Source organism: Ranitomeya variabilis, chromosome 2 (genome assembly GCF_051348905.1).
Source record: "Ranitomeya variabilis isolate aRanVar5 chromosome 2, aRanVar5.hap1, whole genome shotgun sequence".
Classification (NCBI taxonomy): Eukaryota; Metazoa; Chordata; class Amphibia; order Anura; family Dendrobatidae; genus Ranitomeya; species Ranitomeya variabilis.
The window spans coordinates 946,667,220-946,686,683 of record NC_135233.1 but is presented as its reverse complement, the minus strand read 5'-3'; the positions used below and the strand labels follow the sequence as shown (position 1 = coordinate 946,686,683).

The 19,464-nt window shown below is 41.9% G+C and overlaps 2 protein-coding genes across 3 annotated transcripts in view; one reads left to right on the top strand and one right to left on the bottom strand.

Moving 5' to 3' along the window:
- Positions 1-19,464, top strand: part of MED12L (mediator complex subunit 12L) — a 995,158-nt gene that overhangs the window by 615,187 nt on the left and 360,507 nt on the right. Inside the window, exon 17 of the mRNA XM_077290760.1 lies at positions 16,431-16,578. Coding sequence (XP_077146875.1) covers positions 16,431-16,578 — 148 coding nt within the window. The remainder of the gene's footprint in view (positions 1-16,430; positions 16,579-19,464) is intronic.
- LOC143808266 (P2Y purinoceptor 12-like) overlaps positions 1-19,464 on the bottom strand; it is a 55,301-nt gene that overhangs the window by 18,266 nt on the left and 17,571 nt on the right. For both annotated transcript variants that reach the window (XM_077290755.1, XM_077290756.1), the window contains exon 2: positions 3,401-3,486. In XM_077290755.1, the coding sequence (XP_077146870.1) occupies positions 3,401-3,413 (13 nt within the window). In that variant the 5' untranslated portion in view covers positions 3,414-3,486. The remainder of the gene's footprint in view (positions 1-3,400; positions 3,487-19,464) is intronic.

Here is a 19,464-nt window from a genome sequence, read left to right as displayed (position 1 = left end):
GTCTTCAGGTGGATTACCAGTATAATAAAATATTACAACACCCTGTGTCTTTATTTCATTAAAATACTTTTAAAGAATGTGTATGTGTTTTATTAACCATTTCGTACTATTGGATTAATAATGGATAGGTGTCATAATTGACGCCTCTCCATTATTAATCTGGCTTAATGTCACCTTACAATAGCAAGGTGACATTAACCCTTCATTACCCCATATCCCACTGCTACACGGGAATGGGAAGAGAGAGGCCAAGTGCCAGAATAGGCGCATCTTCCACATGTGCCTTTTCTGGGATGGCTGGGGGCAGATGTTTTTAGCCAGGGGGGGGGGCTAATAACCATGGACCCTCTCCTGGCTATTAATATCTGCCCTCAGTCACTGGCTTTACCACTCTGGCGGAGAAAATTGCGCGGGAGCCCACGCCAATTTTTTCCGCGATTTAACCCTTTATTTTACAAGCTACAGCGCCCAAATTTTGCACATACACACTACTAACATTAGTAGTGTGGAATATGCAAAAAAAAGGGGGATATGAGATGGTTTACTGTATGTAAACCATGTCTCATATCATGTCGGGTTTGTGAAGGAGAAATGAAAAGCCGGCAATTGAATTACCGGCTTTTAGGATATCTAGCGCTGAATTAAATATAAATACAGTATATATATATATATATATATATATATATATATATATATATATATATATATATATGTGTGTGTCTCATTGATATATATATATATATATATATATATATATACTGTATATATGTTTAAACGAACATTTGAGACGAAAAATCCATTAGATGTTGGTTTTGCAAGCCTGCGAGAAAATCTCGCCATACGGATGCCATACGGATGTCACACGGATAATTTGATGCTAGGAAATCACATCCTCGCACTGCACACGGATCACTGTTTTGGAAACATTTGTGCGATTCTCGTCCGTGAAAAACGGGCCGTTTTTTAATACGTTGTGTGTGTCCCCGGCCTTAATGTTGATGTCAAATTTGTGCGACTGCAAGCTATCTTTTTTATTGTTAACCTCTAACTTTCCCACAACCCAACATCTGGTTACACAATCCTAACCACATAATAATAATCATAGTAAATAACATCTATTAACTATGAGGAAGAAGACTGACTATGTCATTTTTGATTGGATATACAAAGTCCTAAATCTTATTTACTACCCAGCCAAAGTGATCAATGCTGGGGCTGAAATCAGTTAATTAGAGATTCCAGAAGAGTGATAAATGTCCTGTTTTGTTGTATTTTCAGAATATTTACATGGTGGCCATGATATCTCCCACAGGAGTTATCAGGCAGTTTTCCTTGAAAATTGGAGAGTAAATTATCCTAAGGCTAGGTGCAGACCAGCGTACAGTATATTCTTTTATCTGAGAGAACCGGTCTGATTATACGGATCACACACTGATCAGAGTTTGATCAGAGTATCAGCAGATGAGAAGAAGATGGAGGAAAAAAAGTCTCAATCGTCTCCATTTTGTCAGTCCACAGAAATCAAACTTTTCTACGGACTCATTGACCCGCATGGCAGAGTGCGATCTGAATATCAGATGCAAATCGAGCATGCCACAATTTTTTTCCTCAGTCAGACTGAGGAAAAAAATCTGAAATGTGAACAACTCCACAGAATAACATTGCTCAGAGTTTGATACAAAGTTTTTGTCAGAACGCACTCAGACTGAAAATATGGCCATCTGCATGAGCCCCAAAGTTTGATTCAAAGGTGGTTTTTTAACCCCTTCCTGACGTCGGACGGGATAGTACGTCCGACGTCAGCTCCCCTGCTTTGATGCAGGGCTCCGCGGTGAGCCCGCATCAAAGCCGGGACATGTCAGCTGTTTTGAACAGCTGACATGTGCCCGCAATAGCGGTTAAATCGCGATTCACCCGCCGCTATTAACTAGTTAATACTTTTAAAGAATGTGTGTGTGTTTTATTAACCATTTCGTACTATTGGATTAATAATGGATAGGTGTCATAATTGACTCCTCTCCATTATTAATCTGGCTTAATGTCACCTTACAATAGCAAGGTGGCATTAACCCTTCATTACCCCATATCCCACTGCTACAGGGAGTGGGAAGAGAGAGGCCAAGTGCCAGAATAGGCGCATCTTCCAGATGTGCCTTTTCTGGGGTGGCTGGGGGCAGATATTTTTAGCCGGGGGGGGCCAATAACCATAGGCTATTAATATCTGTCCTCAGTCACTGGCTTTACCACTCTGGTGGACAAAATTGCGCGGGAGCCCACACCAATTTTTTCCGCGATTTAACCCTTTATTTTACAAGCTACAGTGCCCAAATTTTGCACATACACACTACTAACATTAGTAGTGTGGAATATGCAAAAAAAAAAGGGATATGAGATGGTTTACTGTATGTAAACCATGTCTCATATCATGTCGGGTTTGTCAAGGAGAAAGAAAAAGCCGGCAATTGAATTACCGGCTTTTCTATAGAACACCGCTGCGTATTTCTCGCAAGTCACACTGCTGGTCCGTGTGGAATCCGATTTTTTCTCGCACCCATAGACTTGCATTGGCGATTCTCGGCCAAGATACGCTGACAATCGCAGCATGCTGCGATTTTACTCGGATCCCGAATACGGCCGAGAAAATATCGGATGATGGGAGCTGCACCATAGATTAACATTGGGTCGAGCGCTATGCGATTTTTTCTCGCATTGCACTCGTCCGTATTACGGTCTAGTGTGACCTCGGCCTAAAGGGATATTCCCATCTCTTACGTTTATGGCATATTCACAAGAAGTGCCTTTAGTGAATTATTAAATGTGAATCTACCAATGGGACCCACATCTATCTTAAGAACGTAACTTCCTTGCGCCTTGCTGTTAGTGGGGAATTGATTGGCACTGCCATAAAAATAACGAGGATTTCTGAACTCTTCTCCACAGAAAGCGGCTTGTGATAATGCCTTGTTCTTGAGATAGATGTGGATCCCATTGAGGGTATGCCGTACATATACAAGATGGGGATAACCCTCTAAACTAATTATCCTATGTGGTATTAGGCTATATTCACAGCTGTGTTAGATCTTCCTCTCTGAGCGTCAGTCACAGATTCTGCACTATGTTTGTCTGGTTGACATTGCAATAGAAATTCGACAAACACCATCAATACTCAATAATAGTCAATTATCTTCTGGCATCATCTGACAGACCTGGCACTGCTATGATTTCTGATGGTCAGCTCTGTCGCAGGAGATGGAGAATGCAGATGTGAACAGAGCCTTGCGATATACAATGAGCAAAAACATGATACAATGTACTACAAACAGTCAGCAAGTGTATCTGTGGCTGTCTTCGAACCATGCCCCTTACTCCACATCCTGTAGGCTGTAACATTTGAACTTACCTGGATATTCCATGGTTACACGTCTTTCTCTCTTCTTGGAACAAAGCTGCTTTGTTGGTCATGGGGTCAGAATATTTGTTTTCATCCTGAAAATCATAAAGTAGATGTGGTGTAATGATTCTTCCATAGAAATTACCCTCAGTATAGTCCGCTAAGGTCAGAGCTACAGCAAGTTCTAATTATATACATGCGAGGAACTTCTCATAAAGAACTGTAAAGCACTTGAAATTTTAGTTTTTAGTTTCTGTTCCAGATGAAGACATACATACTTCTGCTTTTACTTATTGAGACTTATTTAGATAAAAAAATAACAATACAGAAAAGTTCCTTAATATTTGGAACATCACAAGGGCTTTCATTTTTTGCACAAAGGGAATCAAGAGTTCAAGACTTTTAGGACCAGTAAAGTCAAATTGTCATCAGGCTTCATTCACGTAGTGTGCACTCTTTCATGTTTGTAAATGCTTGTAAAAATGCCATAATTGTCAGACATATGTGTTGCTTTTTTATTTTGTTACATTCACAACACTGTTTCTTTTGCTTTTTTTCAAATCGTATAAGAGAAGCCTATGAGAGAACATACACAAAAAAGACCCTACATACCAAGAGCACACTGGAATGAAAAAACACTGACCCAGAAACCATCATTAAGTAAAATGTATTATATTTGTGTTTTATATTTCAATTAAAATTTTAAAGGACCACCTGGCTCTTTATGTGTGCATAAAGGGAGAGATTTGTCAATCAAGCTGAGCCGGGCGAGGATGACCCGCTAGGGTGATTGGTCTTCATGATTACCTTGTTCCTGAAAATCTTTAATGCTAAAGGACTGGCCAATGTGAGGACTTCCCTGTGCCAGCGTCGGGAGCCGGTGGTCATGTGACTGCAAGTATGTGATTTACATACTTCCAGTCACATTTAGACTAGACTTCTCTGGCCTTGCTCAAAACACATGCATTGAACAAAGTCGCACACCTCTAGTTGACATGCAACTGCATGTATGCAAATCCCATACCTGTGGTCACGCACCTACCGCTCTCAGCGCCAACATCAGGGAATCCTCAATATGAGGATTCACAAATCTGCAGTCGCATGAACTGAATGCAGTAGTGATGAATGAGTATACTTGTTGCTTGGGGTTTCCCGAGCACGCTCGGGTGGTCTCCGAGTATTTGTGACTGCTCGGAGATTTCGTTTTCCTTGCCGCAGCTGCATGATTTGCAGCTACTAGTCAGCTTGATTTCATGTGGGGATTCTCTAGCAACCAGGCAACCCCCAAATGAACTCAGGCTGGCTAGCACAATATGGATGCCATTGCCACTTTGTATAACACCACAATAGCTGTAGCTCTGGAATCGATTGCCCCTCTCAAACATACCAAAGTTCGCAAAGTCAACAGACAGCCCTGGCACACCAGCCTGACCAAAGAACTCAGGCGAGCTTCCAGGGCTGCTGAGTGGAGATGAAAAAGATCTCAATCCAATGAACACTTGATCGCATTCAAATAGTCCCTCACTACTTTCAAGGCCTCACTCGCTGCAGCAAAAGAAACCTACTTCTCATCTCTCATATCCTCCCTGTCTCCCAACCCTAAACAGTTATTCAACACTTTCAATTCTCTCTTCCCTCCCCACTCATCTCAGCTGAAGACTTTGCCTCATTTTTCAAGCAGAAGATTGATAACATCAGAGACAGTTTTGGTCAACAACTCCCAGAGCCCATTTCCTAACTGCACAGCCCTCCTCCTCCAAAACCAAATTCTCCACCGTTACAGAAGATCGACTCTCCACTCTACTCTCAAGATCGCATCTCACCACCTGTGCACTTGACTCGATCCCATCCCACTTCATGCCAAACCTCACCACAGTCTTCATCCCAACCCTAACCCAGCTCTTCAACCTATCACTAACAACAGGTGTCTTCCCCTCAAGCTTTAAACATGCCTTAATCACACCTATCCTCAAAAAGCCCTATCTTGACCCATCCTGTGTATCTAGCTATCACCCTATATCACTTCTCCCCTATGCCTCAAAACTACTGGAACAACACGTCCATCTTGAACTGTCCTCCCACCTCTCTTCTTGCTCCCTCTTCGACCGCTTACAATCTGGGTTCCGGTCACACCACTCCACTGAAACTGCCATAACTAAGGTCACCAATGATCTATTAACTGCCAAGGCCAAGCGACACTACTCTGTCCTCCTCCTCCTGGACCTGTAATCTGCATTTGACACAGTGGACCATTCCCTATTATTGCAGACCCTCTCATCTCTTGGCATCACTGGCTTGGCCATATCTTGGATTTTGTCATAACTAACAGAGCGGACATTCAGCGTCTCCCACTCCCACACCACCTCCTCACCGAGCCCCCTATCTGTCGGAGTCCCGCAAGGTTCAGTTCTAGGGCCCCTGCTCTTCTCCATTTACACCTTCAGCCTGGGACAGCTCATAGAATCTCATGGCTTTCAGTATCACCTCTATGCCGATGACACACAGATCTACATCTCTGGACCAGATATCACCACCCTACTAACCAGAATCCCACAATATCTGTCTGCTATTTCATCCTTTTTCTCCGCTAGATTTCTAAAACGTAACATGGACAAAACAGAATTCATCATGTTTCCCCCATCTCACTTGACTCCCCCAACAGACCTATCCATTAAAGTAAATGGCTGCCCACTCTTCTCAGTCCCACAAGCTAGCTGCCTTGGTGTAATCCTTGACACTGATCTCTCCATCAAACCACATATCCAAGCCCTTTCCACTTCTTGCCGACTTCAAGTCAAAAATATTTCCTGGATCTGTACATTCCTCAACCAAGAATCTGCAAAAACCCTAGTCCATGCCCTCATCATCTCCCGCCTTGACTACTGCAACCTCCTGCTCTGTGGCCTCCCCTCTAACACTCTAGCACCCCTCCAATCTATTCTAAACTCTGCTTCCTGACTAATCCACCTGTCCCCCCGCTATTCCCCAGCCTCTCGACCTCTGTCAATCTCTGCACTGGCTCCCCATTACCCAAAGACTTCAGTTCAAAACCCTAACCATGACATACAAAGCCATCGACAACCTGTATCCTCCATACATCTGTGACCTCGTCTCCCTGTATTTACCTGCATGCAACCTCCGATCCTCACATCTCCTTCTCTACTCCCCTCTTATCTCCTCTTCCCACAATCGCATACAAGATTTCCCCCGCGCATCCCCCTTAATCTGGAACTCTCTACCCAACACATCAGACTCTCGCCTACCATAGAAACCTTCAAAAAGAACCTGAAGACCTACCTCTTCCGACAAGCCTTCAACCTGCAGTAACCACTGACAGACTAAACCGCTGCACAACCAGCTCTACAATCGCCTATTGTATCCTCACCCATCCCTTGTAGATTGTGAGCCCTTGCGGGCAGGGTCCTCTCTCCTCATATACCAGTCATGACTTGTATTGATAAAGATTATTTTACTTGTTTGTATTATGAATACCCCTTCTCACATGTAAAGCGCTATAATAATAATAGTAATAGTGACTCCAGATTCCTGTAAAACGTGTCTATGCAAGTCATTGTGTCATGTGTCTACAACGCTATATACTAACAGATGAAGGCCAGATGATGTTTGGTCTTATGAAACAGGCAGGCATTCTATCAAAGCTTGAACCTTATGATGATGCATTTCCAGTGAGGATCTGTCCAATAAAGATTTTTTTTTGGAGAATGATAGAAATAAAATATAAAATGACAATTTGTGACCTAACTGATTCCAGCAGATACCAGCGAGTTGTAAACGCAATGATGTGTAATTACTCTGTACAGTATATGACAGGGCAAGAACGATAGTAATGGTAGAATATTGATGCTTGAAAAAATTGGTTTAAACAATGGCATGTGCCATATTACATTACAAAATTTTGCACATAAACAAACCGTACTGTTTGTTTTGCGTTGGTTGCCTTTACTGAACTTTGTTATGGCAAAGCATTGACAGACATTTCACTATGTGAGTATATACAGTAGGCAAGTTCTTTCTGCTCCTGATTTATGGTAAGTGAAAGGTAATGCACAATACTTTTTTATAAGAGGACACCCTAGGCTACAGGAGAGTCGATAACAGATGCTATCGCTTGTATTTCCCTATTAAGCTGCATATGTTTACTGTGAAATTGTAATTAGACTAAGCAAATATCCATTTATACAGTAATCCTGTTTGTATAAATGTGCAGACATATGGCTGTCTTGAAACCATTACTGAGCCTGCTTCCTAAATACTATTGGTCCAAAATAAAATGTTACCGTTTTTTGAACAGCATTGATATTTTATCGATTTTGCTTGTGTATAAAGTGCTACTTGAACCTTATAGGAATTTTCAGATTGATAATGTTGGGATCCAATAGCTATTAAATATCCCATTAATAGGCGTCAGTATTGGAAATAAATGCAGAGTTTCACAACTATATATTATATTATTATCATCTTATTATATATTAGCTTTTTTCAATCAGTAAAACAACAACTAAAGAAATGAACATGAGTAAAAGAAATTGAAATTTGCAGATTGTCGTACAAGTGGATTTATAAAGTATACAGGAGACCAACCTGAAAACGGGTACTATATTGTGACAAAGTAAAGTGGGACAATCCGTAATAATACAGTCCAGTAACAATGAACACTATTGTATAAATGCGTAGAAAACAGGGAAAAAAATGGAGTCAGCTCATCACATATTGTAGGATTTAGCTGTGGAAATAGTTTGAGTGGTGCATGGATTATATAATTATCAGACCCGCACAACGTTGAGTTCAATAGAGCTGGAGGAAAACTGAAGATGTTATAACTCAGCACAGAGATAAAAAAAGGAAACACATCAGCCTACGCTGATTTTTACTATACACGCCTTTTTAATGAGAATACAATAAATGGTGTCCTGTGTGATTCAAGTAAACCTAAACTTACATATCCACACATCTATAAAGGAGTGTAACAAGACAGGCACTTCAAATACAGCAAATATTAGAAGAATCGACGAGGTGACGGTTCACTGCCCAGCAAAAGTATAAAGTGCAATATTTAGCCAATAATATTACCTTTATTAAAGGCCACAAATTGACAGATCACAAACCAGTTTTTGGCCTCAGACAGGAGCTTTTGTCAGGTAATCACCAGAGCCAAAAAAACGGTTTGCTATATGTCAATTTGTGTGTGGCACCCCAGGAGTCCGGATGCCACAATGGCGTTGCCTTCCTCCCGGGGAGGGTGATGCTATGCCTGGAAATGAGGCGGATCCCCTTAACAGGTAGCACTAACATACAACACTTTCCTGACTCCAGGCCAGAAGGGGGAGCTCTAGACCCGGTTTCAGGGTAGCTTCCCTATAAGTTCTGGTCTGGAGGAGGAGTTAGAGTTCAGTCTGTGTGAGACAGTGAAGGGAGAGGAAGCACAGGAGGAGAGAGAAACTGTAGTGGAGCTGGAATTGGGCTCACTCAAGGTTTGAGCGCAAGAAACCGGACACCGGCGTCCGAGGTTGTGTGGGAACTGTATGCCCCACAGCAGAAACCAGTGGGCACCTGGCCCCCACTGACACCCAAAGGCACAGCAGCAGATTAGAGCCCGGAGTCACCACGAGAGAGGGACACCTGTAAAAAGGCTCGAGCTGCCTGCCATGCAGGTAGTGCCCACCTAAAAAGACAGCTTGAGAGAGGACCTTGTGTGAAGCCTCAGGCAGCAAGGGACAGAGAATTCAGCACAGAAAGAAAGGCTTCCAACCCCACCTGGCTAGGAGGATTCCAAATCACTTCCAGGCTGCCCGGATTCCAAAGACCACTTGTAATCTGTGTACCTGAACTTCACCAGTAAAAGGTAAAGAGACTGCAACCCTCTGTTCTCCAATTCTTTCCTGCATCTCAACATCTATCATCCTTCACCAACTGCAGCACGAGCTCTACCTGTGGGGAGCTATACCAACTCTGCTGCAGTACCATCAGCCCCAGTGGACTCCTTTAAGCAGTGTCGGCCATCCCTGGCCAAGTACCACAGGTGGCGTCACAAACATTTATCCCATAAACTTTATTTCCAATTTATTTCACCTTTTATTGGATGCCCAGGGCCACAGACCAGGTAATTACTGATGTGACACATCCCCTTGAAGTACTGTCGGACCCAGCCCGAGTACCCCATGGTCCTAGTGTGCGCTCCATGTGAACTTCAATAAAGGTAATATTATTTGATAAATATTACACTTTATAATCTTAGTGGGCAGCGCACTGTTTCCTCACCGATTCTTCCTCAATTCCTGAGTGTGTTCTCTCCTGCTGCAATCTCCCACCTCCAAGATGAAGCTTACCTACCATTCATACCCATACATAGCTTACATACCATTCATCATTTTCTACTGTATCACCTGAGCACCACCTAAATATTAGCTTTCCTCTCAAATACAGTAAAGGATCATCTACACCGGATGCACATTTTACTATTGATACAGTTACTGTATCAATAGCAAAGTCCATATTAACACATTCATTATTTGGTCAGTATTTTACCTCAGTATTTGTACGCCAAAACCAGACCTGGGTAATAAGTACCGAAGTGGTAATGTGTTTCTATTATACTTTTCTTCTGATTGTTCCCTTCCTGGTTTTGGCTTACAAATACTGATGTAAAATACTGACCAAATACTGAATGTGTGAACAAGGCCTAACACTCATTTTAAGAATGAGAAGGTTTTTGGTTTTAGTAGAAAAGTCTTCCCAGCTCAGCATGAGTTAGTTAAAATCCATGTGTTCCCCACTGAATATTGTTGGTACAGTGCTTCTCAGAATTCATCATTATCTTAATCCTTTGTTGTTCCTCCTGGAAATGTGTGCAGAAATTGGAAAGCCTATTGTTCACTGAAAAGATAGTTCAGAATTGTCATTTGATAGAGCATACATCAGTACACAAGTACTGACTAAAACAAAAAGAGCTTCATATGTGGTCACCCATCAATTTCAAGTTCAATAAAGATCCCATTCCCCGGTCTCCAAACAATTTCATTTTTATGAAATGTCTGACTGACATCCATGTGTTACTGCATGAAAAGGATTGCAATGTCTGCTCAGGCATTGCTCTGTGTAACCTGCTGGACAAAAACATGAGTAGCATCTTTGGAATCGGACCGCCGCGAACAGCGCCGAGGAGATCGGGACATCGGAGGGTGAGCATAACCATTTTTTAATTATTTTTAACATTACTATTGATGCTGCATATGCAGCATCAATAGTAAAACAAGTGCAGGAGTAAACCCGCAGCAGAAACCGCAAGACAAACCGTGATAATTCTGCAGAGATAACCGTAGCGGTTTTGCCCTGCAGATTTATCAAATCCGCTGCTGGAGAACCCGCAGAGGACCCTTCCTACATGTGCACATAGCCTTAGACTTTCATATTTTGCAAAACAAACCACACCTAGTGTTGTCACAGGCACTGGTCAGCAGGAGAGCAAGCTCAGTCAGCTTGAGGTGAGGTGCATCAATCGGCCATTGCTAAATATTCCATTACTCTCCTGAAGCAGTTGGAGAGCTGCCATAAACTGGCATGAACATGCCAGAAGTCACAATAATTTGCAACTTTTTAGTGTTCTATGCCAGAAACATAAAAACTTTGATGCATCGGTACATTTGAGAGTGATATAACTAGGTCCTCTAGAGTAATTTTCTCGACACTGTCCTTTTCTTCAAGGAAAGAATTTTGCAATCACACACTTGAGCTGTCGTTCATGCTCTTTTAGGCTTTTTATTGTCACTGGTGTTATCTATGTGTTACTTCTTTAGGAATATATTTGGCTACTCCTAAAAGCTCTGCTATCTCTCTTTATAGGTTTGCTTTTTAACTTAAAGAAGCACTCTAATCAAAATTGTTGTTATCCTCTAAATTTATTGCAGTCATCACATTATATAGCATTGTGTACTTACAATTGCTCATTTTACCTTTCTACTCAGTTATTTCTTCTCTTTTCCATTAGATCTATTATATCATGTAATTAAAAACAAACCAGCTGAATCCTTCTTAACTTTGTGTAGAAACAGGAAGTCTCTTTTCTCTGCATGAGTCATCACTGCAAAGACTCTATCAGGAGAGAAAAGTACAGCAGCTGGGTCAGGAGGTGAAGCAGGGAATGACTCAGGCAGGGAAAAGAGACTTCCTGTTTCTATATACAACAGATAAAAGAGAAGAATTAGCTGGGTAGAAAGGCAAAAAGAGCAAGTGTAAGTGCACAGTGCTGTATCTATGTATAAATATACATATTACTTATACGTCTTACTATATACAGTTTATTTCCAGAAATGAGAATGCAGCAGAAAGAAATAATCAAATACCAAATAGTCAACTAATTTTGTAATCCATCACTTCTTTATTCAAGCCATTTCATTGCAAAATATTTGCAATAACAGCAACCAGGCAGATAAAATTACTCTACATGTGTTGAGTAATATCCTTTAGTCTAAAAGTAAAAATCTTATTTCTTGACTTATTAAATGCTTATTTCGAAATAATGATTTCCTTCTGTTAACACTTTCCCTGGTTAATTTTCTTAAGTGGGCAAGAGGCTAAACTAACCTCAGGCTATCAAATCAGTACACACGTTCTTTAAAAAAATGTAATTCACTTTGTTTAGATGATTTGGATATAACACCGGTATATGATCATTTTAGATTCAAATTTACACTTGTAAATCTTCAGGACCTACAATTTTCAAAATATAAATGTTATCTTTTGCAATCCAATATTATGTTATTGTGTGTTGGGGGTCGAGCTCCCGCCTCTGCACAGGGGGAATCTCGGGCCATCTCCGCTGTGGTCTCCCATTCTTCTCCTGCTGCAGTGGAGCCTGCTCAGCGGAGACGTCAGTCCCAGCGTCTCGCTCAGTCTGACTCTGTACAAAGGGTTACTGCTGCTTTTCCAGCTTCTGCCATTGAAGCCAGTGCTGGGCAGTGGCGAGCAGACGCTTTTGGGACTAGGTCCTGCTTTTCTCCTTCTGAGCATGCCCAGGGTAAGTTCTCTCATTGGAGATCGAGGTTCACATGCTTGGATACTGCAGCAAAGCCCATTGGTTCTCCAGGATGGTCCTGAAGGTGCTCAAGCTCTGTGGCAGCCTCTCATTGGTCCTTCTAGGAAGGTCTTGTACTTGCTGCAGCCATATAAGGTTCGCATGGCCGCACGGCCATGCGGCAGTATCAATGCATGTTATGAGTTTTGCGCCAATGTGGTCACGCTTGTGTGGATTCAGGGACCCGGCTGAAATAAGCCACCTAGAATACCTGCTCCTCCGGTGAGGAGATTGTGTGTATGGTTTCAGGGCCCCGGCTGAAATAAGCCACCTAGAATACCGGCTCCTCCGGTGAGGAGATTGTATGTTTGCCTCCTCGACTGTGTGACCACAAGCTGCTATCTGCTCAGCAGTTACTGTGTATTCCTGTGGAGTTTAACAGGACACAGTCCTTTCTTTATAGCGACTCTGTGAAGCAACAGAGATCGCTTCTACCGCCATATAGTGCTGTCATTTTTCAGCAGCAGGTTATTTTCCTGCACGGTGGACCCCGGGCTGCGAACGCACCAAATAACATCTCTATATTTACTCGGTGCGTTCCGCCAGCCCTAACATTGTGTAAAGCCCTTTAGTAAGGTGCACAATGATCATAGTGATGATTTTAATTTGATCACAACTTTGAATAATATTTCACATTTAGGAGCGATTGTCATAAAGTGATTTAATTGTACAGATTATCAAAGTGTACAAATCACCCTTGGAAGTTAGTTTTTTTGTTTCTAGTCTCGCAAATATTATAATAAATGTCAATATTTAAGCTTATGATACCCAGTAAAATCTCACCTGAGAAAACAAGGATCTGACCGGAAGGATTTTGCCTTCCAGATACTTTTGTTTAGAACAGCATTCATTTTTGACCAATCTCAGTTAGAGCATACAAATATTATCTTACATCATGTCTCAAAGTTAAAATGGATATCCAGGACTTATATATTGATATGTTGACCTATCCGTAGCATAGGTTACCAATATAGGATTGTTGGGGGATACTCAGAGTCCTCAACCATCAGCTGTTTTCACTTCCACTGTTATAAGCAACCAGAAGTAATCAATGCACGGAATAGAACACTGCAGTTCCATACATTGTTTAGTGGTTGTTGACCGATTAATGTAATTCTTCTCCTATTCATTTGGTCATCAATATGTAAAGCGAGTTCTGGACATGTCTTTAAGTCAGAAGGATCCCTTTAACATGCACTACTTCTTGTATATTAAATACAAAGCTCAGAGAGGTAACAATCTTTGGATTGTTCCTTAGAAAGCTCAGCCCTGTTTAATAATATGAAAATAAATACAAAATAGCCTAGCAATAGCCTGGATTATGTGTTACTATTACTTTTTGTTGCCTGGTGTTCTTTTAGTTTTATCAACAATAGAGACCCAATAATAATGTTTATGGCTTTTCGAGTTCTTGTTCCAAGTGCAAATCCTGCTATTAGTCCTCTTGATGCTATCTTAAATAAATCATTTCCCAATAAACTGAGAGATAAACAATTTGTAATGCATTTACTAGCAGGAGCTGTACTCCTCAGCTTCATTGACTAAACAAACAGGCTCTTCTCCTGCTAGGTACTTGGACTGCCAGGACAGGATGAACCTGTAGACTGGTAAAACTCCAATCGAGTTTTTCCTCTACTTTAACGAGATTCTTTGCAAATACCTTAAGTATTGAAAAGTTTTCTTGCCCACTTGACTACTGATAAGGTCTTTCCCATCAGTGTGGATGGGCCCAGCCAGTATTGGACTTTCAGAACTGCTGCAAGCCAAATGAGCATGTTTATGGCGCGATATCTCCATTTGCCATTGATAAAGCTAATAAAGTTGTTATGGTGTGACATGTGGTGAGATGCAGAAAGGCCGAAGGAGCTTACCACCCTGAGAATGTGTAGCTGGAAATTTGGCCTAGAGTTCCTCCTGAGGGTCCACTGGTGATCACAGGAAGGTAGACGAAAAATGGGGATTCCAGCACAACCATCCAGGGATAAAATGGATTCTATATTTAAACATGCACTACCGTTCAAAAGTTTAGGGTCACTTTGAAATGTCCTTATTTTTGAAAGAAGAGCACAGTTTTTTTCCAATGAAGCTAACATTAAATGATTCAGAAATACAGTCTATACATTGTTAATGTGGTAAACTGCAAACGTCTGGTTTGTAATGCAATATCTTCATAGGTGTGTAGAGGCCCATTTCCAACAACCATCACTCCAGTGTTCTTATGGTACTTTGTGTTTGCTACCTGTGTAAGAAGGCTAATGGATGGTTAGAATAGCCTTGAAAACCCTTGTGCAAGTAGGTTAGCACAGCTGAAAACAGTTTGGCTGATTAGAGAACCTATAAACTTGACCTTCCTTTGAGCTAGTTGAGAATCTGGAGCATTATATTTGTTGGTTCCATTAAACTCTCAAAATGGCCAGAAAAAAAGAACTTTCATGTGAAACTAGACAGTCTATTCTTGTTCTTATAAATGAAGGCTATTCTATGCGAGAAATTACCCAGAAACTGAAGATTTCCTACAATGGTTGTGCTACTCCCTTCAGAGGAGAGCATAAACAGGCTCTAACCAGAGTAGAAAGAGAAGTGGGAGGCTCCACTGCACAACTGAGCAACAAGACAAGTAAATTAGAGTCTGTAGTTTGAGAAATCAATGCATCACAGGTCCTCAACTGGCAGCTTCATTAAATAGTACACGCAAAACGCCAGTGTCAATGCCTACATTGAACAGGCGACTTCGGGATGCTGTCCTTCAAGGCAGAGTGGCAAAGAAAAAGCCATATCTGAGACTGGCTAATAAAAGGAAAAGATTAATATGGGCAAAAAAACACAGACATTGGACAGAGGAAAATTGGAAAACAGTGTTATGGACAGACGAATCCAAGTTTGAGGTGTTTGGATCACACAGAAGAACCTTTGTGAGATGCAGAACAACTGAAAAGATGCTGGAGGAGTGCCTGATGCCATCTGTCAAGCATGGTGGAGGTAATGTGATGGTCTGGGGTTTCTTTGGTGCTGGTAAAGTGAATAAGGAAGGCTATCACTCCATTTTGCAATGCCATGCCATGCCATACCCTGTGGACAGCGCTTGATTGGAGCCAATTTCATCCTACAACAGGACAATGACCCAAAGCACACCTCCAAATTATGCAAGAACTATTTAGGGAAGAAGCACGCAGCTGGTATTCTATCTGTAATGGAGTAGCCAGGGCAGTCACCAGATCTTAGCCCCATTGAGCTGTTGTGGGAGCAGCTTGACCATATGGTACACAAAAAGTGCCCATCAAGCCAAACCAACTTGTGGGAGGGGCTTCTGGAAGCATGGGGTGAAATTTATCCAGATTACCTCAGCAAATTAACTGCTAGAATGCCAATGGTCTGCAATGCTGTAATTGCTGCAAAGGGAGCATTCTTTGACGAAAGCAAAGTTTGAAGGAGAAAATAATTATTTCAAATAAAAATCTTTGTTTTGAACCTTGTCAATGTCTGGACTAGATTTTCAATTCATTTGGCAACTCATTTGATTAATAAAAGTATGAGTTTTCATGGAAAACACAAAATTGACTGGGTGACCCTAAACTTTTGAACGGTAGTGTAGATAAAACATTAAAAGGCCCAGGCCTCATACCTGACGCGTTTCAGGTGTATACACACCCTTAGTCATAGGCTCAGTTAGCGTTTCAGGTGTTTACACACCCTTAGTCATAGGCTCATGACTAAGGGTGTGTATACACCTGAAACGTGTCAGGTATGAGGCCTTGCCTTTTAATGTTTTAACTACGTTTAAAAAAAGAATCCATTTTATCCCTGGATGGTTTTGCCGGAATCTTTTCCCATTTTTCCTCTATGGTATGATGCGATAGATTGTGTGAAAAAATGAGAATTAAAAGAGGTACAATTCCATGTGGCTGCTATTCTTAAATTTCACTAATTTAACCCTCTTGTAATGTATAGGAAGCATCATCAAGTCATGAATGTAACCAGAGAATGATTCTTCTGTATGGAGTAGGAAGAGAGCGAGATGATGCCAGACATCAAATTCGGAAACTGACCAAAGATCTGTTAAAGATTCTGAATACAAATGGCACAAATGAATCTGCTGGTAAGTCTTCTCTGTTTTTTCTGGTTGAGTGTTGATATAAGAAGAGGACAAGAAGGAATGTTTAACATTTGTACATTACAGGCAGGTCTTATGGAGCACTCGCCAGGGCCGTGGGGTACTCGGAACCGGGCCGGTTCTTAAAGGGATGCGTCACGATGGCAGTGACCCGGTCCGTAGTCCTAGGCGTCCAATAAAGGGGAAATAAAGCCTATGGTAGTGTTCATAATGCCACCTATGGTATTTGGTCATGGATGACCGATGCTGCTTAAAGTGGTCCTCTGGGGTGATGGTACTGCAGCAGGGATGGTATGACTTCCCATAGGTGAAGCTTAGTCCCCAGGGCTCCCAGTGTAGTAGGCAGAGATGACAGAGGGTGTAGTGCCAGAAAGAATTGGAGGACACAAAGTTGAAGTCTTTTTACCTTTTTCTGGTGGTATGCAGCCACAGTCCAGGGTACAGATCACAGGTGGTGGAGAGGTCCAGCCAGCCTGGAAGTGATTCGGAATCCCCCTAGCCAGGTTGGTTTGCAAGCCTACCTTACTGCGCTGTGGTTTAAGTCCCTTGCTGCCTAAGGCTTCACACAAGGTCCTCACTTTCTCTCTGTCCCGTTAAGTAGGACACTAATCCATATGGCAGGCAACTCGAGCCTTTCTACAAATGTCCCTGGTTGCGGCGACTCCGGGCTTTTTATGCTGCTGTACCTTTGGATGTAATGGTGGACAGGCGACTTTAAATCTCCTGCCTGCCAGTTTGTGCTGTGGGGCATACAGTTATTCCCACAACCTCAGAATTCCAGCTTCCAGTTACTTGCAATGATTTTGGAGTGAGCCTTTTCGCAGCTCCACTCTCAGTATCTTTCCTCTCCTTTGCCTCTTCTCCCATTGCAGTCTCTCACAGACTGCTCTATCCCTCTCTTCTCTTTCCAAGAGCTGTAGAACCACATGTCTGCATGGCCCCAGCTTTCCACTCCTCCCTCCTCTCTGACAGACTGACTAACTCCTCCATCCTGAATATATAGGGAAGCCACCCACAAACAGGATCAGAGCTACCCCTTCTGGCCTGGAGTCAGCACAGTGTTGTGTGTATGTGCTTTCTGTTAAAGGGATCCTTCCTCGCTTCCAAGCATGGCATCACCCTCCCTATGAGGAAGGCAATACCACTGTGACAACCGAACTTCTGAGGTGTCACACTTACATTAAACTCTTTCGTAGGTCTCTGACTTCTGGAAAAACCTATTTTCAGATAAAGAATCTTATCTATTAATGCACTCTAAAGGGATTGTTAAATGTGGCAATTCCCCCCTTCATTTATGTCAATGAATATGATTTTGTTCACTTGCCTAATCTTAACAATGCCTATCCTGGAGATTTCCTAGTTGCTTATACCTTCTTTTATCTACCAGTTTTGTTACAGTCTTTGTATGGATATGCTTGACAATTTCATAGTACTGTGCACCATTTCACAATCAAAGGGATTTTCCAGGACTTAGCTTATTTTTTTTGCTGCGGGTAACATAGAGGTAGGTATTTGCTTACTAAAGTGCTCCCTACTCAAATAACTACAACAAAATCCCCCAAGGCAGAGGAATAGCTAAGGGTTCGGCACAGGAAGGCGAAAGCACTCTTAGAAAGCACGTAAACCAGGCAATACCTGTTTACAACTGCATGGGTACATCTTAATTAAACTGGATGATTCTGCAGTTTTTTGTCTAATTATGGCAATGACCAATTTCGTTTTTTACATGTTCTACGAATTAAAGAAAAACTAAGTAAAAAATTCTGCTACAGCTAATCCAAACATTAAGATTTTAGTCTAGGGTACAACATCGACTGTGTCTGTAAAATAGGCTTTCAATATCAGATCAGTGAGGGGTACGACATCCAGCACCCCCCCCACACACACACACACTAATCAGCTATTACAAGCTCACATGGCAGCCAGATGTAAACACATTAAATGAAGCTGTGTTGCACAGCTCCACTCATTGTGTAGTGGCTGGTGTCGGGTACCATAGAAAACTACAGGATTTTTTGAACAGAAGCTGTTCTGCAGAACCGACAGTGGCCACTACAAATTTATTGGAGATCAGCATGTTTATATCTGACAGCTGCTTGAGTTTGTAACAGCTGATCGGTGAGGGTGCTGGATGTCGGACATTGAGGACACTGTCGGATATTGATGACATGACATAAGAATAGATCATAAATATTTTCTGACCAGACAACATCATTAAGTTGCAAAAAATCCAAAGATTTTTTGCCACTTGTGTGTGATACATAGCAACATAAGCATCAACATACTGAGATTTTTTGACAGGTAATAATTGTTAAAGCTCCTGTGTAGCGCCTGCCTTTGAGGGGTTTTCTTCCTCATTTTAAAGTTATCATTTTAAAGGGAATCTCTCACCCTTGGGAAACTTTTCAGCTATTAATATGGGCATACAGGTAATAGAAATGTAAATCTAGTCTTACCTGTATGCCTCATAGTTGCTGCCTAGATGTTGAGCAATAGACTTATTTCATTATGCTAATGATTTCTTCCAGGCTCCGTGACGAGTGGTGCCTGGAAGAAATCTCTGCCTCCGCTCTTCATTATACTATCACCCCCCTCCCATGCACTTCCTGTAACGTGCAGTTGCTATGCCTGAATCCCATGCCGGAATCCCGGGCATGCGCCCTGCACTTCCTCGACAATCTGTACATCTTCCTTCTTTCTATGGTCCGGTTCTTGTGTGCAGTCGCCGAAGCACAAGGACGCTGAACACACTGACCATAGAGAGAAGGAAAAGGAACAGATTGTCGAGCGAGTGCAGGGCATATACACGGGATTCCGGAGCTATAACTGAACCTCACAGGTCTGTGTGATGTGCATGGGAGGGGAGTGATA